Consider the following 20,618-nt stretch of genomic DNA (forward strand, 5'->3'; position numbering starts at 1 on the left):
GAATCATTTAACCGATTGGTATATTCGTAACTGTTTTATCATCATCGAAAGTAGATATTAGAAATGGCTGTGTAGTTCTAGGCTGTAAAACGGATGTATGTGACGCTAGTGTATAATATGGAAAAAGCGTTTTATAAAAAATAGTGCCATAGCGTTTTTCAAGTTTCTCTCTTTTACTGTATAGTATAAACATATTTATCGAGGGATTTAATTAGTTCGTTACTTGAAAAATTATTAATATTATTAATTGAAAAATGTAATTAATGCTTTATATTATGTATACTCAATAAGACGAGTATTACAATTGTAATGGATTAACATATACGGTTAAAAAAAAGTGATATATGTTACATATATTCTGAATGATTTTATCACAAAATGGAAAAATCAGACGTACAAATTTTCCTGGAGCTGAAATCGTGTTGCGATAATCTCATGAAAGATCCGAGTAAGGAACATGCAGATAGAATTGCGACAGTGGCTAATAACATTTCCAATGAAGTTATGCAGGATTTGTCAGAGTATTGTTTATTACCCATTATCATTTCTCTACGAAACAACAGCTTGAGGTAATGAATTTGTAATTTATTATAATTATTTATCTTTATAATTATATATGTGTTATAATATAGATTCTAATCTATAATTTTATATATATTTTTATCTTTTATACATAGTGTGAATATAAAAGAGCATATGGTGAAGACTATGAGAATTATAATACAGAAGACTAGAATTACAAGAATAAAACACTTTTATGAGATCTATGATTCTTTGTTACTTCAAATTTTTGACAAAAGTCAGCCAAGTCATGGTATGTATATTATATAGATTATCAATATATATCAATAATTATTTAAATTTAATTATTTTGAATTTTTACAGTAATTATGTTTCATGAAGAACTTAAGGAAGCAGTAGCTTTATGTATCAAAGATCTTATTCACCAATGCTTTACTGATGTTATTGAGTTGCTTTATACTAAAGAGAATATATTGAAACTTGGTCAAGGAATATTATTATGCTTAACAATTGCAAGAACTGAAAAGTCGCCTGTCGTAAAGTGAATATTTAAAAAAAACATTATATAGATAACATTTATATTTACTCTCAATATAATACTACTTTTATAAAAATATATTTGCATTTCTTTTATAAACTCATATATTAAATATAATTGAAACCAATGTATCTATTATTAGACTAGCAGCAATAGATGCAGTAATGATTCTGTGTCATATAGATGACAAAATAGACAAATCTGATATCATTATGCAAGAACAAGTAGCAGATATCATTATGGCATTTTTACCTGGTATTGTTAGTGGATTACAAGAAATAGCAATGGGCAGTGAGGTTCAAAATCATAAAGTTACAATGGTAATACACATAATATTTTTACATGCTATCTATAAGTATCTTTACATACTTTACTGTTATATGTATAATTATCTTTAAGGAACAAATTGTTTGAATGACAGACATTAATCTGTATATTAATTGAATTATAGATGGCAATTAGAGCATGGGGAAGAGTTATATCTCTTGTAATGCATGATAAAGAGGAAGAAGACATTGCATTATCTATAGAAACACTTATGAAAAAAGACTGCAATGCATTGCACACTCCGGCATATAGTGGCAAATGTGATATAAAACATAATCTAAAGGGAGCTACAAGAAATAAGGAATGGTTTGAAGCTGCAGCAATTAAGCTTAATGCTTGTATACAGCTTGTGGATAAAATTAGGAGTCATTCACATTATAAAGTTAGGAGAGAACTAGTAGAAAGTATCAATCTTATACTCGAAAATTGTTCCAGGTAAAACATTTTTGTTCTTTTTTTTTACATCTTTAGTAATATATTTAGTAATATTGTATTTATTATATATATATTATATATATTACTATGTATTTACTATATATATATATATATATTTAAATAAATAAATTTTAATATTTTATATAGAAATTTATATTATATATTTATATTATATTATTATATAGAAATTTATATATTATATATTTATAATATTTTATATAGAAATATGAAACCAAATATTATGGCATTAACGGAGTATTTGATTTCCTTGTCCGAAGATGAGTCCATAGAAGTTAGCGAAAAAGCACACAATGTACTATACAGTTTAAGTGAAAAGTACATGCAAAATCACAATATGAGATCACTAATTGATTCATTGGAAGATAAGTTTTATGGTTTACTTACAAGATTGCCAACATTTATCAGACGATCAGGTAAGATTTTTTTCTTTGTTATATAATAATTCTTGAACATAAATAAATAATTTAAACATATTAAAACAAAACGTATATTTATATGTTTCAGATGAAAATGAACAATTAGCATCTTTGAATCAATTTGCTGGCTATCTAAAACTGTTTGGAAAACAAAGATTGCCTCATATTATGAGATCACAAGCTCACATACGAAGATTGCTTTTAGCTCTTGTATACATTATGACATTAGATTGCAATGATGTATCTCCTTTACTAACAGCAAATATGAAAGATTTAGACGATCCCGCGTATTTTTACGGCTCGGATTCTTGGAAACAATTTAAATTTATCAAGAACAGTTTATGTAGAGAGAAACTTGTCACAATATGCAAGCTGCTTGGAGAATTAGGAGATTTTAGAATATTAGTCGATACTATTCTTGAGCTTATGTCAGATGCACCACAACACAGAAAAGAATTGACTTTACTACTTAACTGGATCTTAGGTGATACATACAATATAATATATTTGAAAGATAAAATGAAATATTAAAATCAGCTTTTATAAAGTTTTAACTTTCATTTTTTCAGTTCCTGTTAAAGATCCATCTATGTTCCATTTATATAAGGAAATTGTAGATTTTTATACCATGCGGGAAGTATGGTACTTGCCTATAGAAGTATCTGAAGATACTCCTTTGGTACAGGCACAGAGTAATATAGTACAATGTTGTCTTTTGATGGAAGGATTAGGCTATATAGCACAAAATTTACAATGTGACTATGACAGATACTGTTTGAAAACTTTGTATATAATTATTGAAAGAGCAGGTATGTGTGCATGAGAGAAAGCTTAAATTTTTTCTTTATACATATAAATAATAATATATATATATATATATATATATATATATATATGTGTGTGTGTGTATGTATGTATGTATGTATATGGATTTTAGGTAGTGGAAATAGTTTGATCAGTTATATCGGAATACGTACTCTCGAAAGTGTTGCGGAGACGCAACAACATAAATCGATCGGCGATCTGTTACGTGCTAATGTAGATTATTTTTCTTATCACATTTTAATGAAATTACGTCAAGTGACTCGTAATCCTGGCGTACTAAATGTTATTGAAGTTGTTATGAAATATAGCAGATTAGACTTCTTACCACATTTAAAGGGAATTGTAGAAGATGTACTCAAACAATTAAGTATGCCTTATCATCAAAAAAATACTTATTCTTTCTTAAAAATATTTCATACGTTTATCACGTGTGTAAAAACGTTAATAAGCTCGGAGGATGCAAAAGGAACAATAAAAAAAGAAGACACACGAGCTATAAATAATCCTTCGGAGACAATTATTCTTTCTTTATTGGAATATTATAATGCAAAGAAAATGGATGAAAAAATCGAAGAGAATAATGAAGAGATAGAATCAAATTCAGATGTATCAAATTTTGAAGAATTAACAGAGGAAAAAAATGAAGATTACTCTGATTCGAATGTAGAAGGTATAATAAGAGAATTTATGTATCTGTATGTTTTATAAATATTATGTAAATGTATATATTGTTTATTTTATAAATTCTAGATGAAAAAGACAAAAAGTTACCAACCCATATAAAGATAATTGTAGAAATTATGAAAAGCTGTTTACACTTTCTACCTTTGAAGGATGTACAAAAATCTTTAATAGCAATGCAAACGCTTCAAGAAGGTCTACCAATATTAGTCGAATGGGAGAATGAGTTATTACCTCTTGTGCACCAACTGTGGCATCCGCTAATCGACAGATTTAATGATAAAAACGTGCTTGTAATTAATCGTTCGTGGCAACTCTTACATGTACTCGCCGATATATCGAATGATTTTATCAGAAATAGAACTCTACGGTAAAATATTTTTTTATGTATTTCGCAAAATACATAATATAGTATAAAAACAGTTAATACACAAGTAATGGTGACATGAAATTGATTTTTCACATGCAGACAAGTACTGCCATGCGTATTTAAATTCCTGGCCGAATCTTCCACAGAAAGCATTGATAAAAGCTCCGCAAATATTTACAAATTTACACAAACCTACAAGTTACAACACGAATTATTATCTACATTGGGATTAATCGCTCGGCTTTTGAAACTTCGTGAGCGAGAATTATGGCAAATATTAAGTAATACACAATCGTATCTTAGTGCACAACAACATCCTATGTTACAGGTAATATTGAGAAAGAAGCAAACTCTTGCATATGTTATAAATGTCTTTGATTATTTATTTCCTCATTAATAGGCGTGCTGTGTAAAATTGTATAAAGATATTGCCGATTATAATGGAGATATTACATGTTTGAAATGTCTCAGTATCTGGAATTCAAAAATTGCACAAGTAATACCTGATGCAAAACTTGACATAAATAATCTACTGGTACGTTAGCATTTAATTATTAAAATGCGATATCTATAAGTAAAAATCTTATGTAATGTATAATGTTACTTTCCAGGATTTAGATATTGATCGATCAAACGAATATTATAAAAACATACACGAAATTATTATATATATATATATATATACATCCAAAAAAGGATATCCATTATTAAATAAATGAATATATTAAAAATCTAAGATATACATATTATTTCAAAAGAACCATAATAGAGCCCTTAAAAATGATACAAATGTATAACATAATAAATAGTAGACCAAAACTCTTCAAGGCAACAATGCGCCATTTAGTTGCAAAACGCCTTTATTCATTATAGAAGCATTAAAATAGTATAAAAAATAAAGATTATTAGAATTGTTGAAATATATATACATGGACGAATATTTATATAGATTCATAACATCAAAAAATAGTGAAAAAATTTTGACACAACATTTTTTTATTTATATATAATTCTAACAGATTTTATAATTATATTTTTTCCACATTTTACAATAATTTGTGTATATTTAATTATACTCCTTTTCGTATCTACAAAGTGATATATTACTTTATAAAACAAAGATGTATTATAGTGATGTATAATATATATATATATATATATATATACAGAGAGAGAGAGATACGCTTGATGATATTTACATATTATCTCTTCTGATTTTCTTTTAATTTTAATATGTATATGACAGCGAATATATCATAGACTTATATGAATATGTCTATGAAATATATACTGCATTCTTGAAATATCTCAATTTATATTAATCTTAATAGTTAAATTTAATTCTTTTTTTTTTTTTAAGAGTAAATCGTTTTTGTTTTCTGAAACTACGAAAAGTAGAAATGAATATACTAGACTTAAATTAAAAGTTATTTAAATTCTATAACTTAAAAGAAAAATTAGAGTTTTTGGGATGTTTTAAACATAGTTGAGGAATTGCGCAGCTACTATTCTGAAGAAAAATGCAAATAATTAAGACTTTTTTTCAACAACCGTTTTTTTTCGTTCTTTCTAGAATATCATTTAATTTTCTAAAGTTTCAAAGAGATAATATACAGTTCTATGATAATTAATAAATTCAAAGATACTAAATTTTTCATCAAACTAAAGACTAAAGAAACATTTCTACAATCAAGAATTCTTTTATAAGAATTATAAGCATCACATTGCTTTACATGATTACATTTCTTGCAAGTATTATAAATGATATTCTCTTAAAGAAATTTATCTGTTTGTAAAATTGAGCTTATACTTTGCAAGAAATTTCAAATATACAAGTGTATATAAAGTGCGTAAACTCTTTACATACAATGTTACAAAAATTATCAATTACAGGTACATACACAGAGACAAATGCAAAATATACTGTTCTTCTAAATTACATTTCACAATTGTATATCTGAAATCATATAAACGATTTATTGTAAATTAGATTATATTATTTAATAACCTAGTCATATATTTTTTTCTTGTATATTAAATAAATATTTTTCTATATACCTATATTTCTCGGCGCATTGTTTAGTATACATTCATATACATTAATATTTCAATATTTTCACTGTGAAATGCACATTATGATCGTAATTTTATTTGCATTCATAAACTATCGATTTCTGCTTTGATTTAATCAAAGATATATAAATATTTTAAAAGAAATTTCGTACCTTTTACAAAATTGCTGTACAATTAATAAAACAGCAATTAAAGACCTTGAATACATTATCACTTATTTATATGTAGTTTAATAATCGATAATTACATGGTCCATTCTCATATGCTGATTAGTATAGTTTGAAAGAATTAAAAGATTTTATGCATATTTGCATTTTCTGTATTATAAAAAAAAAAGATAAAATATATATTCTATGTTTTTTATCATTTAGGATTTAAAATTCAGACATTTTTAAATAAGAGATAATAAAGTATTAGAGCGTTTATTACATTAGTTCTTTAAAATTAGCTATTTATAAAACAGTATATTTTACAAGTTATTTTTAGCAAAAATTCTTGCCTATAGTGAATAGATTCATAAATATTACACGAGTCTAGAAAAGCCAGGCATCATTTCCACGCTTGTTTCTGAGCTTTTTGGGATGCTAATTTTTTGGTGATATACGATGAGATCAACAACGCCGCGAGTACTATCACAATAAGATAATAGTCAAAGTCCTCCTTTAGGACGTCGAATGTTTTAGATGGTGCTACTCTTGTGTAAAACAGGTCTGCAAGAAACAACGTTTATTTCATTCATATAAGAAGCCAAACTTATATATATACATAATATTCTTATCAATACTTTAAAATTGTGCGATCTAACATCGATATTATACTCACCAAGACCATGTACAAAAACTAAACAAGTACTTTCAAGGCCACTGGGACTAGTATGAATACCCATAACCCTAGAAACACTTTGATTATAATTAATAATAGCATCCATATGGATTGGAATTTCGGGCATATACGGTATTACTCCTTCTTCTCGCATTTCAGGATTAGTAGGTCGTCGTGGATCCACCATCATCCACGGCAACTCTAATATTCCACCATTAGCTAAAGCAACTGGTGAAAATATATGAAGATAATATCATTAAGTGTTCATTTGTCTTCTCTTAATATTTAGTATCTCAACATATTTAGATAATTAGAATTGCATTTTTCTTTTAGTTATCATTCTCAATCCAAACTAAAAACGTACCTATTATATGTTTGCTAGTAATACCCTTTTCAGTAATTGTTTCCTGCATATATTCTATAGATGCAGGAAAAATAAAAGCTTGTCTTTCTACAATTGGCAATTTTGTTGTTGCTAAAGAAGAAAATACTGAAACACCCAACTAATTGTTATAGATGTTCGAAATAATAATAGAAATATATCTGTACTTTGAAAGAAAAAAGCTAATATCCAAAATTCAATAATTTTCTCATAAAAGATCCTTAGTTATATTAGAAATCTTGATTGGGAGAAAAAAAAATTTGTTTATCTCTATATTCTCTTTTATAAATGGATTTTCTAAGATATAAATGGTACTAAAAACTTAATGACTTTTTTGTTATGTCTCAAAATAAAAGTGGCTAATAACTAGATAAGTCAATGGATATTAATCCTTTTTTTCTTAAGGCGTACAGATATGTGAATTAAAATAATTAATTTTAGTTTTCACCTGTGGTGTTACTTTGTATTTTTCCTTCATAGAGTTCTAATGTAGCAATCTCTGTTCTACGTCCTTTCTCGTTAAAATAACCATATACCAACCAATTTTCCGAGTGTACAATATGGATTGGACCGCGTACTCTCTTGTGCGTGATGGAGAATATCATAGTTCCGGATACTACATCCAGTAGATATAAATTAAGCGTATCTGTATAAAATAAAATTATTAAAAATATTTTTTTTTTTCTTTAAGAAATAATGTCAATTGAGTATTACATGATAAACGATGCACTTACTTTTATGGGCATGTCCGATACCTTCTGTCACCACAGCCACTAAATTAGGATTAATATACTTATATAATACCGATCTGTCACTCAAGACCCTCCCTTGGGAATGCACACGTTCTATCGGATTTTTGGCAACAACTTGCGTTATTCTTTGATTTCTTGGTGATAGTAACAACTCCCACACTTTGTGAGCGATTAGTTCCTGCAACAGTCATTAAAATAATTAATTGTTACATTGATGTTTAGCAATACACTAAGTATGGATAAGATATCTATATATTACGAACCTGAGTTGTACTGTATGAAAGAGAGAAACCGGACAGTATTCCTGTCGTTTGATCAGCAGTAAAGAGATATGTACTCTTGCCGAGTGAAGCTGCAACTGCGATAGCAGTGTCGGGATAAACGTGAACTTTATCCCGTGCATCAAGAATGAGAATACCGCGTAAGAAGTCATCGGTCGTTACGTGCAACAGCATAGATTGCTTAATTTTGTACCCAAGTTTTACTAATCCGTCCAACGGCTGTCCGGTAATCGGATTAAATGTATATGCAACACCTTCTCCAGTTTCCTACCACAAACAAAAAAAATATATTAGATCTGAGATGAATAGAAGCATGTGTTGTACGCTTATTACTGAATACATACTATTATCATTAAATGTATAATACATGAATATACACATCGTACCTTGTCTTCTGCTAATAAAGCACATTGAGGTGGATGAGGAAAGTGTCTGCTACCTCTTTGTACATATAAGATCATTGTATTAGACAGTTTTGTAAAACCACGAATGTTAGGTAGCCTGAGTTGCCAGATAATTTCACCTTTTCTGCTTTCAATACCATACAACTACAAATGATAAGCTTAATGTAATAATTTCCAATGTATAAGACGTGGCAATTGATTTGCTTACAGATTCATACCTTGCCAGCGGACGTAACGGCTACTATCATTTTATGCAGGCCGAACTTATCTCGTACCAAATCGATACGTTGATTGGATTGTTGAGGTCCTAAATCTAGTATCGTTTGAAAGAATGCTCTGGCTTGATTAATTTGTGAAGTAATCCTTCGTAGAAACATACTTAGCACATCCCCTGTTTAAGAACAATATAAGATATAATTAGAAAATATATATCTTCGAATAATTGTATACCATTACTAAAACCCATAGGTTGGATGATTTAGCTAGTAGAAAGATTTAAAAAGTTAGACAAGAGAAACAATAGCAAACAGCTACAATTATTAAGTCTTTGTATCCAATTATAAAAACCTAATAACTACATAGGCGACAACTTTGAAATTCGCAAAAAGCCCTTTACTCATCTTAGCATAGCTGGTTATCATATTTAAGATAAAAATTCTAAAAAATACGGATGTTTCAACAAAATATTCTTTAATCATTTTAGAATAATGTTTTTTTTCCTTTTTTTAAAAGAAAATGTTAAGATTATCAGTTTTTTGCAAGTCCTTAATTTTTTCCAGCACACGTTTTTGTAACTAATAAAATTTAAAATTTAAATTAAAATTCTGCTAAACTTTTGAAATTAACTAAAAAATATAATTTGTTAACTATCTCTAGAAAGTTAGTTCGTAAAAAATCTTTCTTTTTTAATTTATAATTCGAAAATTATTGATGTCTCGACAATTTCACTAAGGAAAGATTATCTTCAAATTAGAGACTCTATTTTGAAATACTCTGTATATCAACAAAATTATTACACTATTCATCTCAAAGTAAAACTTAACAAATATCTAATATGGATATTTATATTTCTTTACAATATATCATGCAGATAGCAGTGTAATATCTTTAAGAATACGCTAAATAATTACACATATATATTACACTACATCTTTCAATATCTGGAAGTTCTTCTATATGCAAACATTACACCATGCATAAGTTTTGTAAATAGCATAAAACAAAGCACTCTGCATTAAAACCAGCTTTCCTGCTCCACTACTTACATGAACTGTCTACATCAATACCTGCCAGCAGCCATTCACACACAAAAGAGAGTTAATTAATATAACTGAACAGGTATATAGGTAGTTTGTGTTATATAACTTGAATTGTGCTAATAAACCATAGAGTTTCACAAGAGTGTTATTAAAAACAGTAAGCTCCTTAATAAATATATAGTCTCCAGATTATATATAATATTTTGAAAATAATAGATATTATGATTATAATATTTTTAAAGTGCATAGATATAAGAATACTTTTTATACATTTAATATATTAATAATAAGATCAATAAAGTTGTTATTCAATGAAAATAACAATCTTATTTTTTCTGCTATATCCTTTTATAATCCCTAATAAAAGAAACGTACATAAAAATTATGTTATATTGCTATATATGAAATTATTGTTATACACATATAAATTATGCGTAAAATATTACATGGAAAATATTCAATCAAATTCAATATAGGATTAGAAAAGTGTAACTTTTGTAGCTCTTGAATTATATTATTCATTTCTTATGATCTCTCTTGACAGATAAATTTACAGATAAATTACTTACTCTCTTTTTGATCAAATTCCGTTTCGATAGCTTGATCTCTATCGGACATAGGCAATTCTATAATTTCAACAGCTACAATACTGGCGAGTGCTTCTTCTCTCGCCCATATTAATTTATTATGTTGCAATAACGCGATGCTGTGATCTTGCGAGGATAATAAATGACGACATGTTATTCCTTTCGTTTGACGTGGACAAACAGATGCTATTATAGTCGGAGATTGTATAGAAGCATGTGTTAAAGTAACTGATAAATCGGGTAGAGATGCGGACGACAAGAGATCTGTAGCCGCTATTTCTATTCTCTGTAAAAATAAAATTAGAGAACGTTTATATAAAGATACTACAGAAAATTTTTTATTTAGAGAATAAAAATAGCATATTTTAGTATATTTACTCCATTTTTATATGTTGTCTCCAAAAGTACTTTCTCATTATCAATAGAAACAACATAAAGCGTTGCATCACCAGTGATATCCCTCTGTATAGGAATCGGAAGTTCTCCGATAACAAGAATCCGTTTTCTTTGGTCATTATCGGCGTTAACAGAAATTACAGGTTCCTCTCCAAGTACAGATTCTAGTTTATATGGCCCTTGCGCGCCAGCTCCGAATATTGTATTTGTTGTAACTGACTGTGGTTGTGCATTAGTATCAAATAGATGTACTAAGAACACTAGAGCTAAAGAACTGTCTCCCTTTAAACATGCTAAATATGGAGCTGCCAGAACGCACCTATAAATAAAATTAAATAAAGTAGTTTTGAATATTGTAATAAGTGACAAATTAAAAAACAGATCATTTACAAAGACAATATTGCAATAGAATATTGTATAGAATAAAATTTAATATAAAGCAAAGAGAAAAATAATCTAAATTTAATTACTTACTCTGTTTCCTGATTTATAAATGGTGCAGAAACCCTTCGAGTCTTTAATTTTTCTCCTGTTTTGCTATCATAAGATGTTACTTCAACTCCACTATTATAAATAGGTAGTATATGATGTAATGTTCCATCTTTGATATGCCATTTTACGTCTTTTATCCTGAAAAACAAGAAACTATATCTGTTATATATTCCAAAAAGAAATGCACAACATAAACATTCTTATAATTTTATCAAACCAATATTGTAGCACATCGAAAATTTTAGTCTTCTATTATAAATAAATAAATAAATAATTTTAATCTCCATCTAGATATATTTATTTTCTATATTATGTATTTTATATATATATATATATAATTTAAAAATGATGAGAAATGGTTAGATATTGACAAAAATATTAAGCATTGAATTAAGCAGCTCAATTTATAGTAATAAACAATTAGGTGTACAAAACATATATTATAAACTGTGCTTTGAATAAAGGTAGAAAAACCTGTCAGCAGAATACAAGCCCAATGTAGAAAATGATATAAATGGAGACTCATGTCTGTAAAAGCAATAGATCATAATTTATTCTCAATTATATTAATTTTAAAAGTTTTAACAAGTGTATGTAGTGTGTGTATACACATATACACTTTATCCTGTATGTAATATATATACCTAAAAGCACATATATTTTTCTTCTAGCAAAATTTATTTCATTTTTTATTATAGAGTAATAGAAAAAAAAATTATTAAAATATTTTTATAAATTTAGTATTATTTTGTAGAAACTTTATATATTTATATAGCATTATATATATATAATTTATTATATTTTACACAAACCTATCAGTATTTTGCTCTGCTATTGGCCACTCGTTAAGTATATGTCCAGTTGCTAAATCCCAAGCACGAACAATGGCAGGAACACCTCCACTTACAGATATCAAATCTCCATCAGCGACACCTCCTAGAGTTCTGATATGTCCTCCATAACCTTTTTCTAACACTCGCCTCCATAATATTTGGCCTGTTAAATTACAAATATTATAAATATATTTAATTTTGAGTTAATTAAATGTTTAAAAATCAGGTATGTTGAATATATAGTGACTTATCGCATAATATTATCTAGCCTGAAGGTGTACTTAATTATTAAATGTAACATTGAATATAATATTTGAATGAAGAAAAAATATAAACAACAATTAAGTTAAAATATCAAGGAAGTCAGAGATAAATATGTGATGCGTTCTCTATTCATTGAGAAAAAAACATCCAAAGACAAGACACACGAAATACAAAATGTACTTTATTTACCTGATTTCAGATTAAGTGCGGCGATGACGTTTTCCTCGGTGGCGACGATGATCTTCTTCGCCGTGGACACCGTGTCGAAGCTGGCAAATTTAATTTTGCCGACATAGTTCTGTCTCCTGAAACAAGCAGATTAAGTGATTAAGCGATTACTGATCTCAGGAAGAAAGATTTATGTGTTTATTACACTCCGTTTATTTAATAATTTTCGGAGCACTATCTTGACAAACCCCTTGAAGAGGGAGAGAAGGGAACACGCGGGTATGCATAATTTAGAGGTTGTTCCGAAGGTTGCGAGCGATTCATTTACCAATCGAATTTGCCGACTTGATCCTCATAGAGGCACAGAGAGAAATTGAACAGGCCCACCAGCACGATCAGATACTGCAATATTTGCGCGTCTACCAAGAACCGGTTGATGTTACCGCGGAAGGTCCACGCGAACGAAGCCATGATGATGATAAGTGCGCTGAGAAGGTATCGCGCTCTCTTTTACACCGCTCTTTATTACACCTCGTACACGGTGTCACGGGCGACACCGCATACATATAATATAATCGTGCCGTACGCCGTACGTCGTACACCCCACACGGTCACCCCTCGTCTGATACTTCGTCTGTCCCCTCCCTTCTTCCTGCACCCACCAGTCTCCAGCAATATATATATATGTACTCGTGATCGTCGTACAATAGATAAGGACAGGTGAACTACATCTTCGTCCAACACGTGGCTGATCCCAGAACTGACTTGGAATATTTCGGTGCCCTGCGCACATGTATATGTATGACGGGTGCTCAAGCAGCGTAAACAATTAAGATAATGAGAGAGAAAGAGAGAGATATATCTTATCACTGCGACAATTTATTATTTTTTAAAATAATTTTTTCGAATTATAAAAGCTTAAAATTTATTTGGTCATTAGTTACGGTTACACAGTCGAATAAACAGATACTGATGTATATTATTTCTAATTTATGTGTGACAATAAAAATATTAACGTGCTAATTATAAAACAAGGAAGAAAGTTTCTCGAAGCTCTTGTAAAAAATTAGGAGATATATAGGCAGCTAACGATGTGTCTTGCAAACTATACTATTTTGTAGTAGTTTTATTGTATCGTTTATTTGAAAAAGTTGTTTTCAAAATACATATAAATAAAAAATAAATGTTTCCTAGTGCCATATAGAATATGCGTTTATGTAATCATGTTGCTCACATTGTAGTTGTTGTTAATTATAATCTTTCTAAGAAAACGGGATAATTCGATAAATCAGTTTTGAGGCCGATATTTGTTACCGATGTTTTCGCTATCGTTATGACAGCAAAAGAGTGCATTAAGCATAAAGAACATATACATCAGTGATGGAAAGATTATATATCTTTTTTGTTAATTTATTCAAGCATTTCATTGTTACAAAAAGAAAAAAAAATTCGTAAAAAATCCATAAAATTGAAAAATTAATAATAGGAATGGGATGCTCTCTTATGCTGCCCTTATGTTAGTACATAAATAAAAAATTCTATTATACATACGAAAATAGAGACAAATGTTTATAAATTATTCATAATTGAAATTGTATCCTAGCACATATACATATATTTTTGTAATTTCTACAGAAATTCCTGTTCTCGCATCGCGTTTGGTTTTTTGCATTCTATCTAAATTGACAATATTAAGTTGCATCTCTTTACTTTCATATCCTCATTCTTTTCTATCTTTACTGCCTTTTCGTTCATTCATACGCTCATTAACCCGCTCTATTTAAGATTTTTTTTTTTTGCTTATACGCTATCTCTCGGAGCATTTTATTCGCGTGTACGAATAAAAGTTAGAAGCAGATTCGTGGTGACTAGAATATTTTTACATTTCTCATACATTCATTCTTTGTATACTTATTTGCAATAGTCCATAACAAAAAAAAACGTACATGTTATCTTAGATTATAATATATTATAACTTTGGTTTATAGCATCCTCAATGATTTTGTTAAAAAATAGGAAAGATTAAAAAGAATAATTCGCATCTTACGCGCGATCTTCATTAAGTGCAAAAGTTGTAAGTAGTGAAATTAAAATTACATCACGTTGTTATATGCCGAAATGAAAGTTTAACATCAAAAAATATAAACAATGTATACACTATCTTACTCGACTGTTATTAGTAATGTTATTAATTGTATCAGTTACATAACTAAATTTGCTTTATTTCAGCAAATTATAAGAAATAATGTTAAAAATGTCTTGTACAAAAATGCATATAAAAATCATAATAAAAGTAAATTGTCAAATACTGCTGCTAATACACATTGTTACTATGAATCTGTCACTTGGCAGTATTATGCAATATAAAAAAAGCTAACATGTATAAGATGTATATCTTAAAATTTGTAAAATAAGTGCACTACTTACAAAAAATGCAATCTATGCACAACATTATCTTATTATACATAATTATAGTATATTAATTGTGCTATAACTAATACATTATTATACATATGCAGGCGTATACATATACATATAAAAAATTTAAACTATCTTTCTAGAGATTGTAATAAAAAAGATAAAAACAGAGAGAGATTAAACTTGATCAATCATCATTTTTAAGACATACAATTTTTATATTTATTGAATATTCATAAGTTACGCGATTTTTTTTTAATTAAGAGAATATTAGAAATACATTATTGCAAGATAAATTATGTACATAATTATCTAGCAATAATTATATTTTAGAAACATATTACACGACTCAAACAAAATATGAATATTATTGCATCTATTTCGCCTATGCTGTATTTGAAATAATCCAGCGATTTCTTGTAAAATATATCAGTGTGTACATAAAGATTTCGAGAATAGAAAAAATTCAAAGTTATAGTTTAAAAGGTGAAGATTCGACCAAAATTTACAGTATGCTTCTGTGATACATTATATACATTTAAGTTGCAATCTGTAATATGCTTTTTTTTATAGCATTTTGACATTAAAACAACCAGCGATTAAAATGATCATTTTAATCACTAAGCCTTTTTAAGCAACTGGAAAATGTGTGTCTTTGTAAGTTAGTACTAGTAATATACAGATTAGAAGAAAAAAATCTATTTTTGTATCGTCATAAAAAAATATTTTTTCTCTTCTTTTAGAAATAAGACGGAGAATAATTATTCTTCTAAATAACTGTCCACCCTCTCGACTGCTCTAGTACTAAATATTTTTTTCTTTTAGTCCAACTTGGAAAAATTTTTAATTGTTTGGGAATTTGCCGTGTCCCAGAATATCAAGTATGGTTTTTAATATCTGTTTTACAAATGGAAAGCACAAATATGGCACAAAGGTCATACCTCTTTTCTATATATCCTTATCTTTTGAATATAAAAAAATAGCACGATCACAAGTACGGTAATATCCATTTATCATCACACTACTTTATCATTGGGTCCTTAGAAAGAGAGTATAGTATCTATGGCAATAAAATTTGATCTTTTTTTTTAGTTTAGTGTAAATAGAAAAAAAAGTATAAATAAGAAAAAAGTACAACCGCGATTATAATTATTTAAGAAGATAATGAATTAGAGATAATGATATGAGCAACTTTATAGCAATAGATCACTTATTTGTACAAGACATCTCTATCCTTCTCTAAATTATCGTAGTTTTTCGTATTAATTTTTTTATGTAAATAATTCTCGTACAAATAAATGGAAGAGAGTGAAATATACTACAGTATTTAAGAAAATACATATTGTGCTATATTTGTATATTTCAATTTAAATGGACTTTGCATTGCTGTATATTTTACTGGCATTTCGTGTATTCAACTGATACATGTCTTTTGATTATTATTTTTGCAAAAGATATTATTAGTTAACATAAAAGATATTCGAATAATGTTAATAATCAAATTGTATTAATGCAATAACTTGTAGAATATTATAACTCTTATACAAGCACAAATCGAAAATATTACATTATAAAATATGAAAGAGAGATTATATTTAAATCTTCTAAAATATATATATATATATATATATATATATATATATATATATATATATATATATATAAAATCATATTAAAATAACTTGGTTTTTTAGATTTATCAAAATAAAATACATGTTAATGTACAGACATAGAACATTATTTTTTCTTTTAATATGTTTTAATAACTGGAAAACTTTTTGCAATTCTAGACAATAAAGTATCTTATGCATCATTATCAAATTTAATTTGCATAATATTATTAATTCTCCTTCTTTAACGATGCGACGAATACTATGAATTTTCACATTAATATGTTATTTTATATGGCAGTATTTTGTATGCATATCATACATTTTTTGTTAGAAATATAAGTAAAATAATTAATAATGTTTTCTAAAAAAATAGAAAGCCCACAAATGTTATACTTTTGTCCAAGAAAACATTATATACTTTAATTTCTTTAACGGAAAAACTTTTCCTGGTAAAAAATTCTATATTAGGAAACTCTTAATTGTTGTTAGTAAAATACACACATATATTGTCTAGAACTGATTGTGATTGAGAGTGCTTGCGACATTTATTTGATTCTTCGTTGCTATGGCACTGTATGTTCAAATAATTCTATATAATGCTAGTTTTACTTCTTGTAAAACTTTCCAGCATGTGATTGTTATGATAGCTATACATGTACTAAAATCAATGTTCCTACTATATTGTAAATGTAAAAAGTCGAAAATCTGGCAGCCCTGATAAGTAAAGCTTTGGTGCTTAATGCTTTTAATCATCACAGTACATTTACACTGTATTATCATTGATTTGCAGGACTGCAATATTAATTAACAGAGATTCTCTTGTAAAATATGAAGATGAACTTCTTTTCCCGTTACTATTGACCGCATATTATTATGGTCACATATTTTTCCAGCAAATATATGCGTAAACGCAACTTTAAGAAATGACACTTACAATAACCTTCTGTAATTACTGTTAAATAATTAAAGATACACGAAGTGCCTTGTTGTTGCTTGCGCGGAACTTAGCGCAGACACTATCGTGTCTCTTGATCCTATTTTCTTTTTTCTTTCTTTACTTTCTCGTTGTCTAAACTTTCTGGTCATGAATTAGCATCGTACGACTGAGACCAGAAAGTTATATATTGTACTTTTTCTGTGATGCGGTATATTCTATAGCTGCCAGAATAATTCGTTAAAATGCACATGTACTATTCATCTTCTCTTTAAAAACATTCATATTTTTTCTTTGCGTTCAATTATCAGATCTATTTTGATCTGTTGCTATATATACGTTACGTTTTATTATGCTGATTTTCTTCGCAATTCCTTTTATCGTTTATAACATAGTGCACCTCCTTTGCCGACGTTTTTGCGGTTCAGGTCTTAAAACAGCACGTACCGCTTCGTCAAATACCTGCTTCAGTCCACGCTGCGTGAGAGCAGAACACTCCATATATTTCACTGCACGAATCTATGACATATATTGTAATCTCTTATCGTTAGATTACTCTAGTATGTTAAAACTATGTAGGATATAAAATACTTTTCTACAAACCTTGTTTGCCAACTTCTGTCCTTGCTCACGCTTAATAGCACTAAGGCCTTGTTCAGCTAAGGCAGTAAGCGTTTCACGGTCATCTCGTAAATCTATTTTAGTTCCAACGAGTATCATTGGTGCATCTGGGCAGTGATGTTTTATTTCAGGGTACCATTTACTGGTTACATTTTCGAATGATGAAGGGCTCGTTACTGAGAAACAAATGAGGAACACATCTGTCTGAGGGTAGGAAAGAGGACGAAGTCTATCATAATCTTCCTGTCCTGCTGTGTCCCATAATCCTAGACTAACTGGAATTCCGTCAACAACCATCGGTGCAGAATAGTTATCAAATCTGAAAAATATTAGAAACTTAGTATACATTTTATATTTTTTAATCTATTTTTAATTTATTCAACATTATCTTTTAAATATTTTATTTAAATATTAATTATTTAAATTTTATTTAAATCTTGACTAGAAAGAAAATGAAGAATAGTTATTCATTCATTATTTATTTTTATTTAGATATTTATATTTTAATATAAAAATTATAAAAAATTATATAAGCTGAGAAACATATTAGTGAATTCTTATGTTTCAGATAAAGCAAAAATAGATTTGTGAAAATCTAAAGGGCAGGAAGCAACATAAAAAGACAAGTTGAAATAAATTACTTCCTGTACACAGCAGTTAGGTATCTCATATTCTCTGCTATTATTAGCCACTGCATTTGATTGGTCTAAGAAAGAAACTAAGACAAAAACCTTGTCATAAAGTATGTCCTTAATATATAAACTATAAAAGTAAAAAATTCTTTCACAAAAAGGAGATACTATGCAACATTCACAATAATATAAATACCATTACTTACACAGTAGGTACATATTCTCCAGGAAAACTATCTGTTGTGTATGAGATTAACATGCAAGTTTTTCCTACTGTCCCATCTCCTACTACTACACATTTTATTGGTCTACCTGAGCTCATGATTTATTATCTAAAGAAAAAGATAAATGTTATTAATGTCATTATATAATATCACATTCAATAATATATTATTAGTACCATATAAATTTTGAAGTATTAATAAGTACATATGTTTGACAATATTGTACTGATGTATTAATTAAATGAAAAATATTAATAATTTTTTAATCTATTGTTTAACACAATATTCACGAATCACTATTAATTAACTACTGTAAATGCAAAGAGACAAACAATATATTTAAATATATTTAATATAATATAAATATGTATAGTATATAATATTCATGTTTTTATATTAATATTTTCGATGTATGATAAATCATTAAAGAAATGTAAGCAATTATACAATCTCAAAACACTATTTAAAAAAATCACCCATGTGTGTAATCCTTTCTTTTTATTAATATAACTCGCGCTTTAAATAAAGTTTATGAATTCGAGGAAAAAAATCACTTTTGCGATGTTGTTATTATTTCGTATTACAGATCATTCGTCCAGCAAAATTAATATATTCTCTCGTTGAGCCGAAGGGCTTGCCCTAAAATCGCACACCATACTTGCTTGCATGCGGATACAAGTACGTAAACAAGGATTGGCCGACCAGAACGATATCGCAAACTCACCGTTTGTATGTACGAGGGAGTAAAAGAGATATTTGTCTTATATAAAAACACCGATCGCACTGCGAATTTGCGTTTATGTACGTATGTATGTATGTACGTGGCTGTCTCAAAAAATCACAAAAGCGGATGCCATGACAGTATCGCGGTTTTCAGGACTGAACGGAGCTGGCGGCTGGCGTTCGCTTGGTGACAGATGTTCGACAATTCACCCCTGTCTCTCTCTCTCTCTCTTTCTCTTCCCCCTTCTTTTCGTAAACTTATTGTTCGTAAAAATGATGGACTTATGACGTCAGTCCTCTTATGAACGGTACACATTGCGTCTTAAAGATTCCGTTCAGGAACAACTTGTGTGTACAGCATAATATCCTAGATATACATAAAGAGAAAGAAAGATAGAGAAAAAAAAATAGGTGAATCTTATTTCAAGGGACATATACAAAGGACACAAAAAGTCAGTCAATGATTTATTAAATTTATAAACAATCTCAAAAAATCTACTTGAGGAAATAAAGTAGCATTTGATTGACCAATCAAAGGATAAAAGGAGCAAAGATTTCTTCGTTTTTGATTGGTCTATGAAATATTATTTTGACGAGTAAATTTT

General features: G+C 28.4%; 3 protein-coding genes across 5 annotated transcripts; 1 reads left to right on the plus strand and 2 right to left on the minus strand.

The window, feature by feature from the left end:
• The first annotated feature begins 64 nt into the window (after nucleotides 1-64).
• Nucleotides 65-4,866, plus strand: Tti1 (Telo2 interacting protein 1). The gene is given in 14 exon segments (XM_072887716.1): nucleotides 65-569; nucleotides 678-814; nucleotides 886-1,063; nucleotides 1,203-1,380; nucleotides 1,512-1,822; nucleotides 2,045-2,256; nucleotides 2,348-2,743; nucleotides 2,829-3,068; nucleotides 3,197-3,754; nucleotides 3,835-4,135; nucleotides 4,235-4,463; nucleotides 4,536-4,670; nucleotides 4,747-4,809; nucleotides 4,811-4,866. Coding segments are annotated over 14 exon segments (3,165 nt in total). The 5' UTR covers nucleotides 65-378; the 3' UTR covers nucleotides 4,847-4,866.
• Emc1 (ER membrane protein complex subunit 1) lies at nucleotides 4,496-13,484 on the minus strand. Of its 3 annotated transcripts, XM_072887717.1 has the most exons (16): nucleotides 13,177-13,484; nucleotides 12,870-12,985; nucleotides 12,396-12,579; nucleotides 12,058-12,111; nucleotides 11,566-11,721; nucleotides 11,074-11,410; nucleotides 10,678-10,981; nucleotides 10,115-10,135; nucleotides 9,068-9,240; nucleotides 8,832-8,993; nucleotides 8,428-8,712; nucleotides 8,147-8,342; nucleotides 7,861-8,058; nucleotides 7,395-7,520; nucleotides 7,031-7,258; nucleotides 4,496-6,918 (listed from the first exon to the last, which is right to left on the minus strand). In XM_072887717.1, the coding sequence occupies exons 1-16, from the start codon at nucleotides 13,317-13,319 to the stop codon at nucleotides 6,758-6,760; spliced, it is 2,844 nt and encodes a 947-aa protein (XP_072743818.1). In that variant the 5' UTR covers nucleotides 13,320-13,484; the 3' UTR covers nucleotides 4,496-6,757. The 3 variants fall into 3 exon arrangements, with proteins under 3 accessions (XP_072743818.1, XP_072743820.1, XP_072743819.1); XM_072887719.1 differs by lacking the exon at nucleotides 12,058-12,111 and having other exon boundaries at nucleotides 13,177-13,483; XM_072887718.1 differs by lacking the exon at nucleotides 10,115-10,135 and having other exon boundaries at nucleotides 13,177-13,483.
• A 3,532-nt stretch (nucleotides 13,485-17,016) lies between these two features.
• Mtl (Rac family small GTPase Mtl) lies at nucleotides 17,017-20,226 on the minus strand. The gene is made up of 4 exons (XM_072888612.1): nucleotides 20,015-20,226; nucleotides 19,273-19,398; nucleotides 18,417-18,753; nucleotides 17,017-18,332 (listed from the first exon to the last, which is right to left on the minus strand). Exons 2-4 carry the CDS (start codon nucleotides 19,386-19,388, stop codon nucleotides 18,198-18,200), a joined length of 588 nt encoding a protein of 195 aa, XP_072744713.1. The 5' UTR covers nucleotides 19,389-19,398; nucleotides 20,015-20,226; the 3' UTR covers nucleotides 17,017-18,197.
• Nucleotides 20,227-20,618: the final 392 nt, after the last annotated feature.

The sequence above is a fragment of the Anoplolepis gracilipes genome, chromosome 3 (assembly GCF_047496725.1).
Source record: "Anoplolepis gracilipes chromosome 3, ASM4749672v1, whole genome shotgun sequence".
Classification (NCBI taxonomy): Eukaryota; Metazoa; Arthropoda; class Insecta; order Hymenoptera; family Formicidae; genus Anoplolepis; species Anoplolepis gracilipes.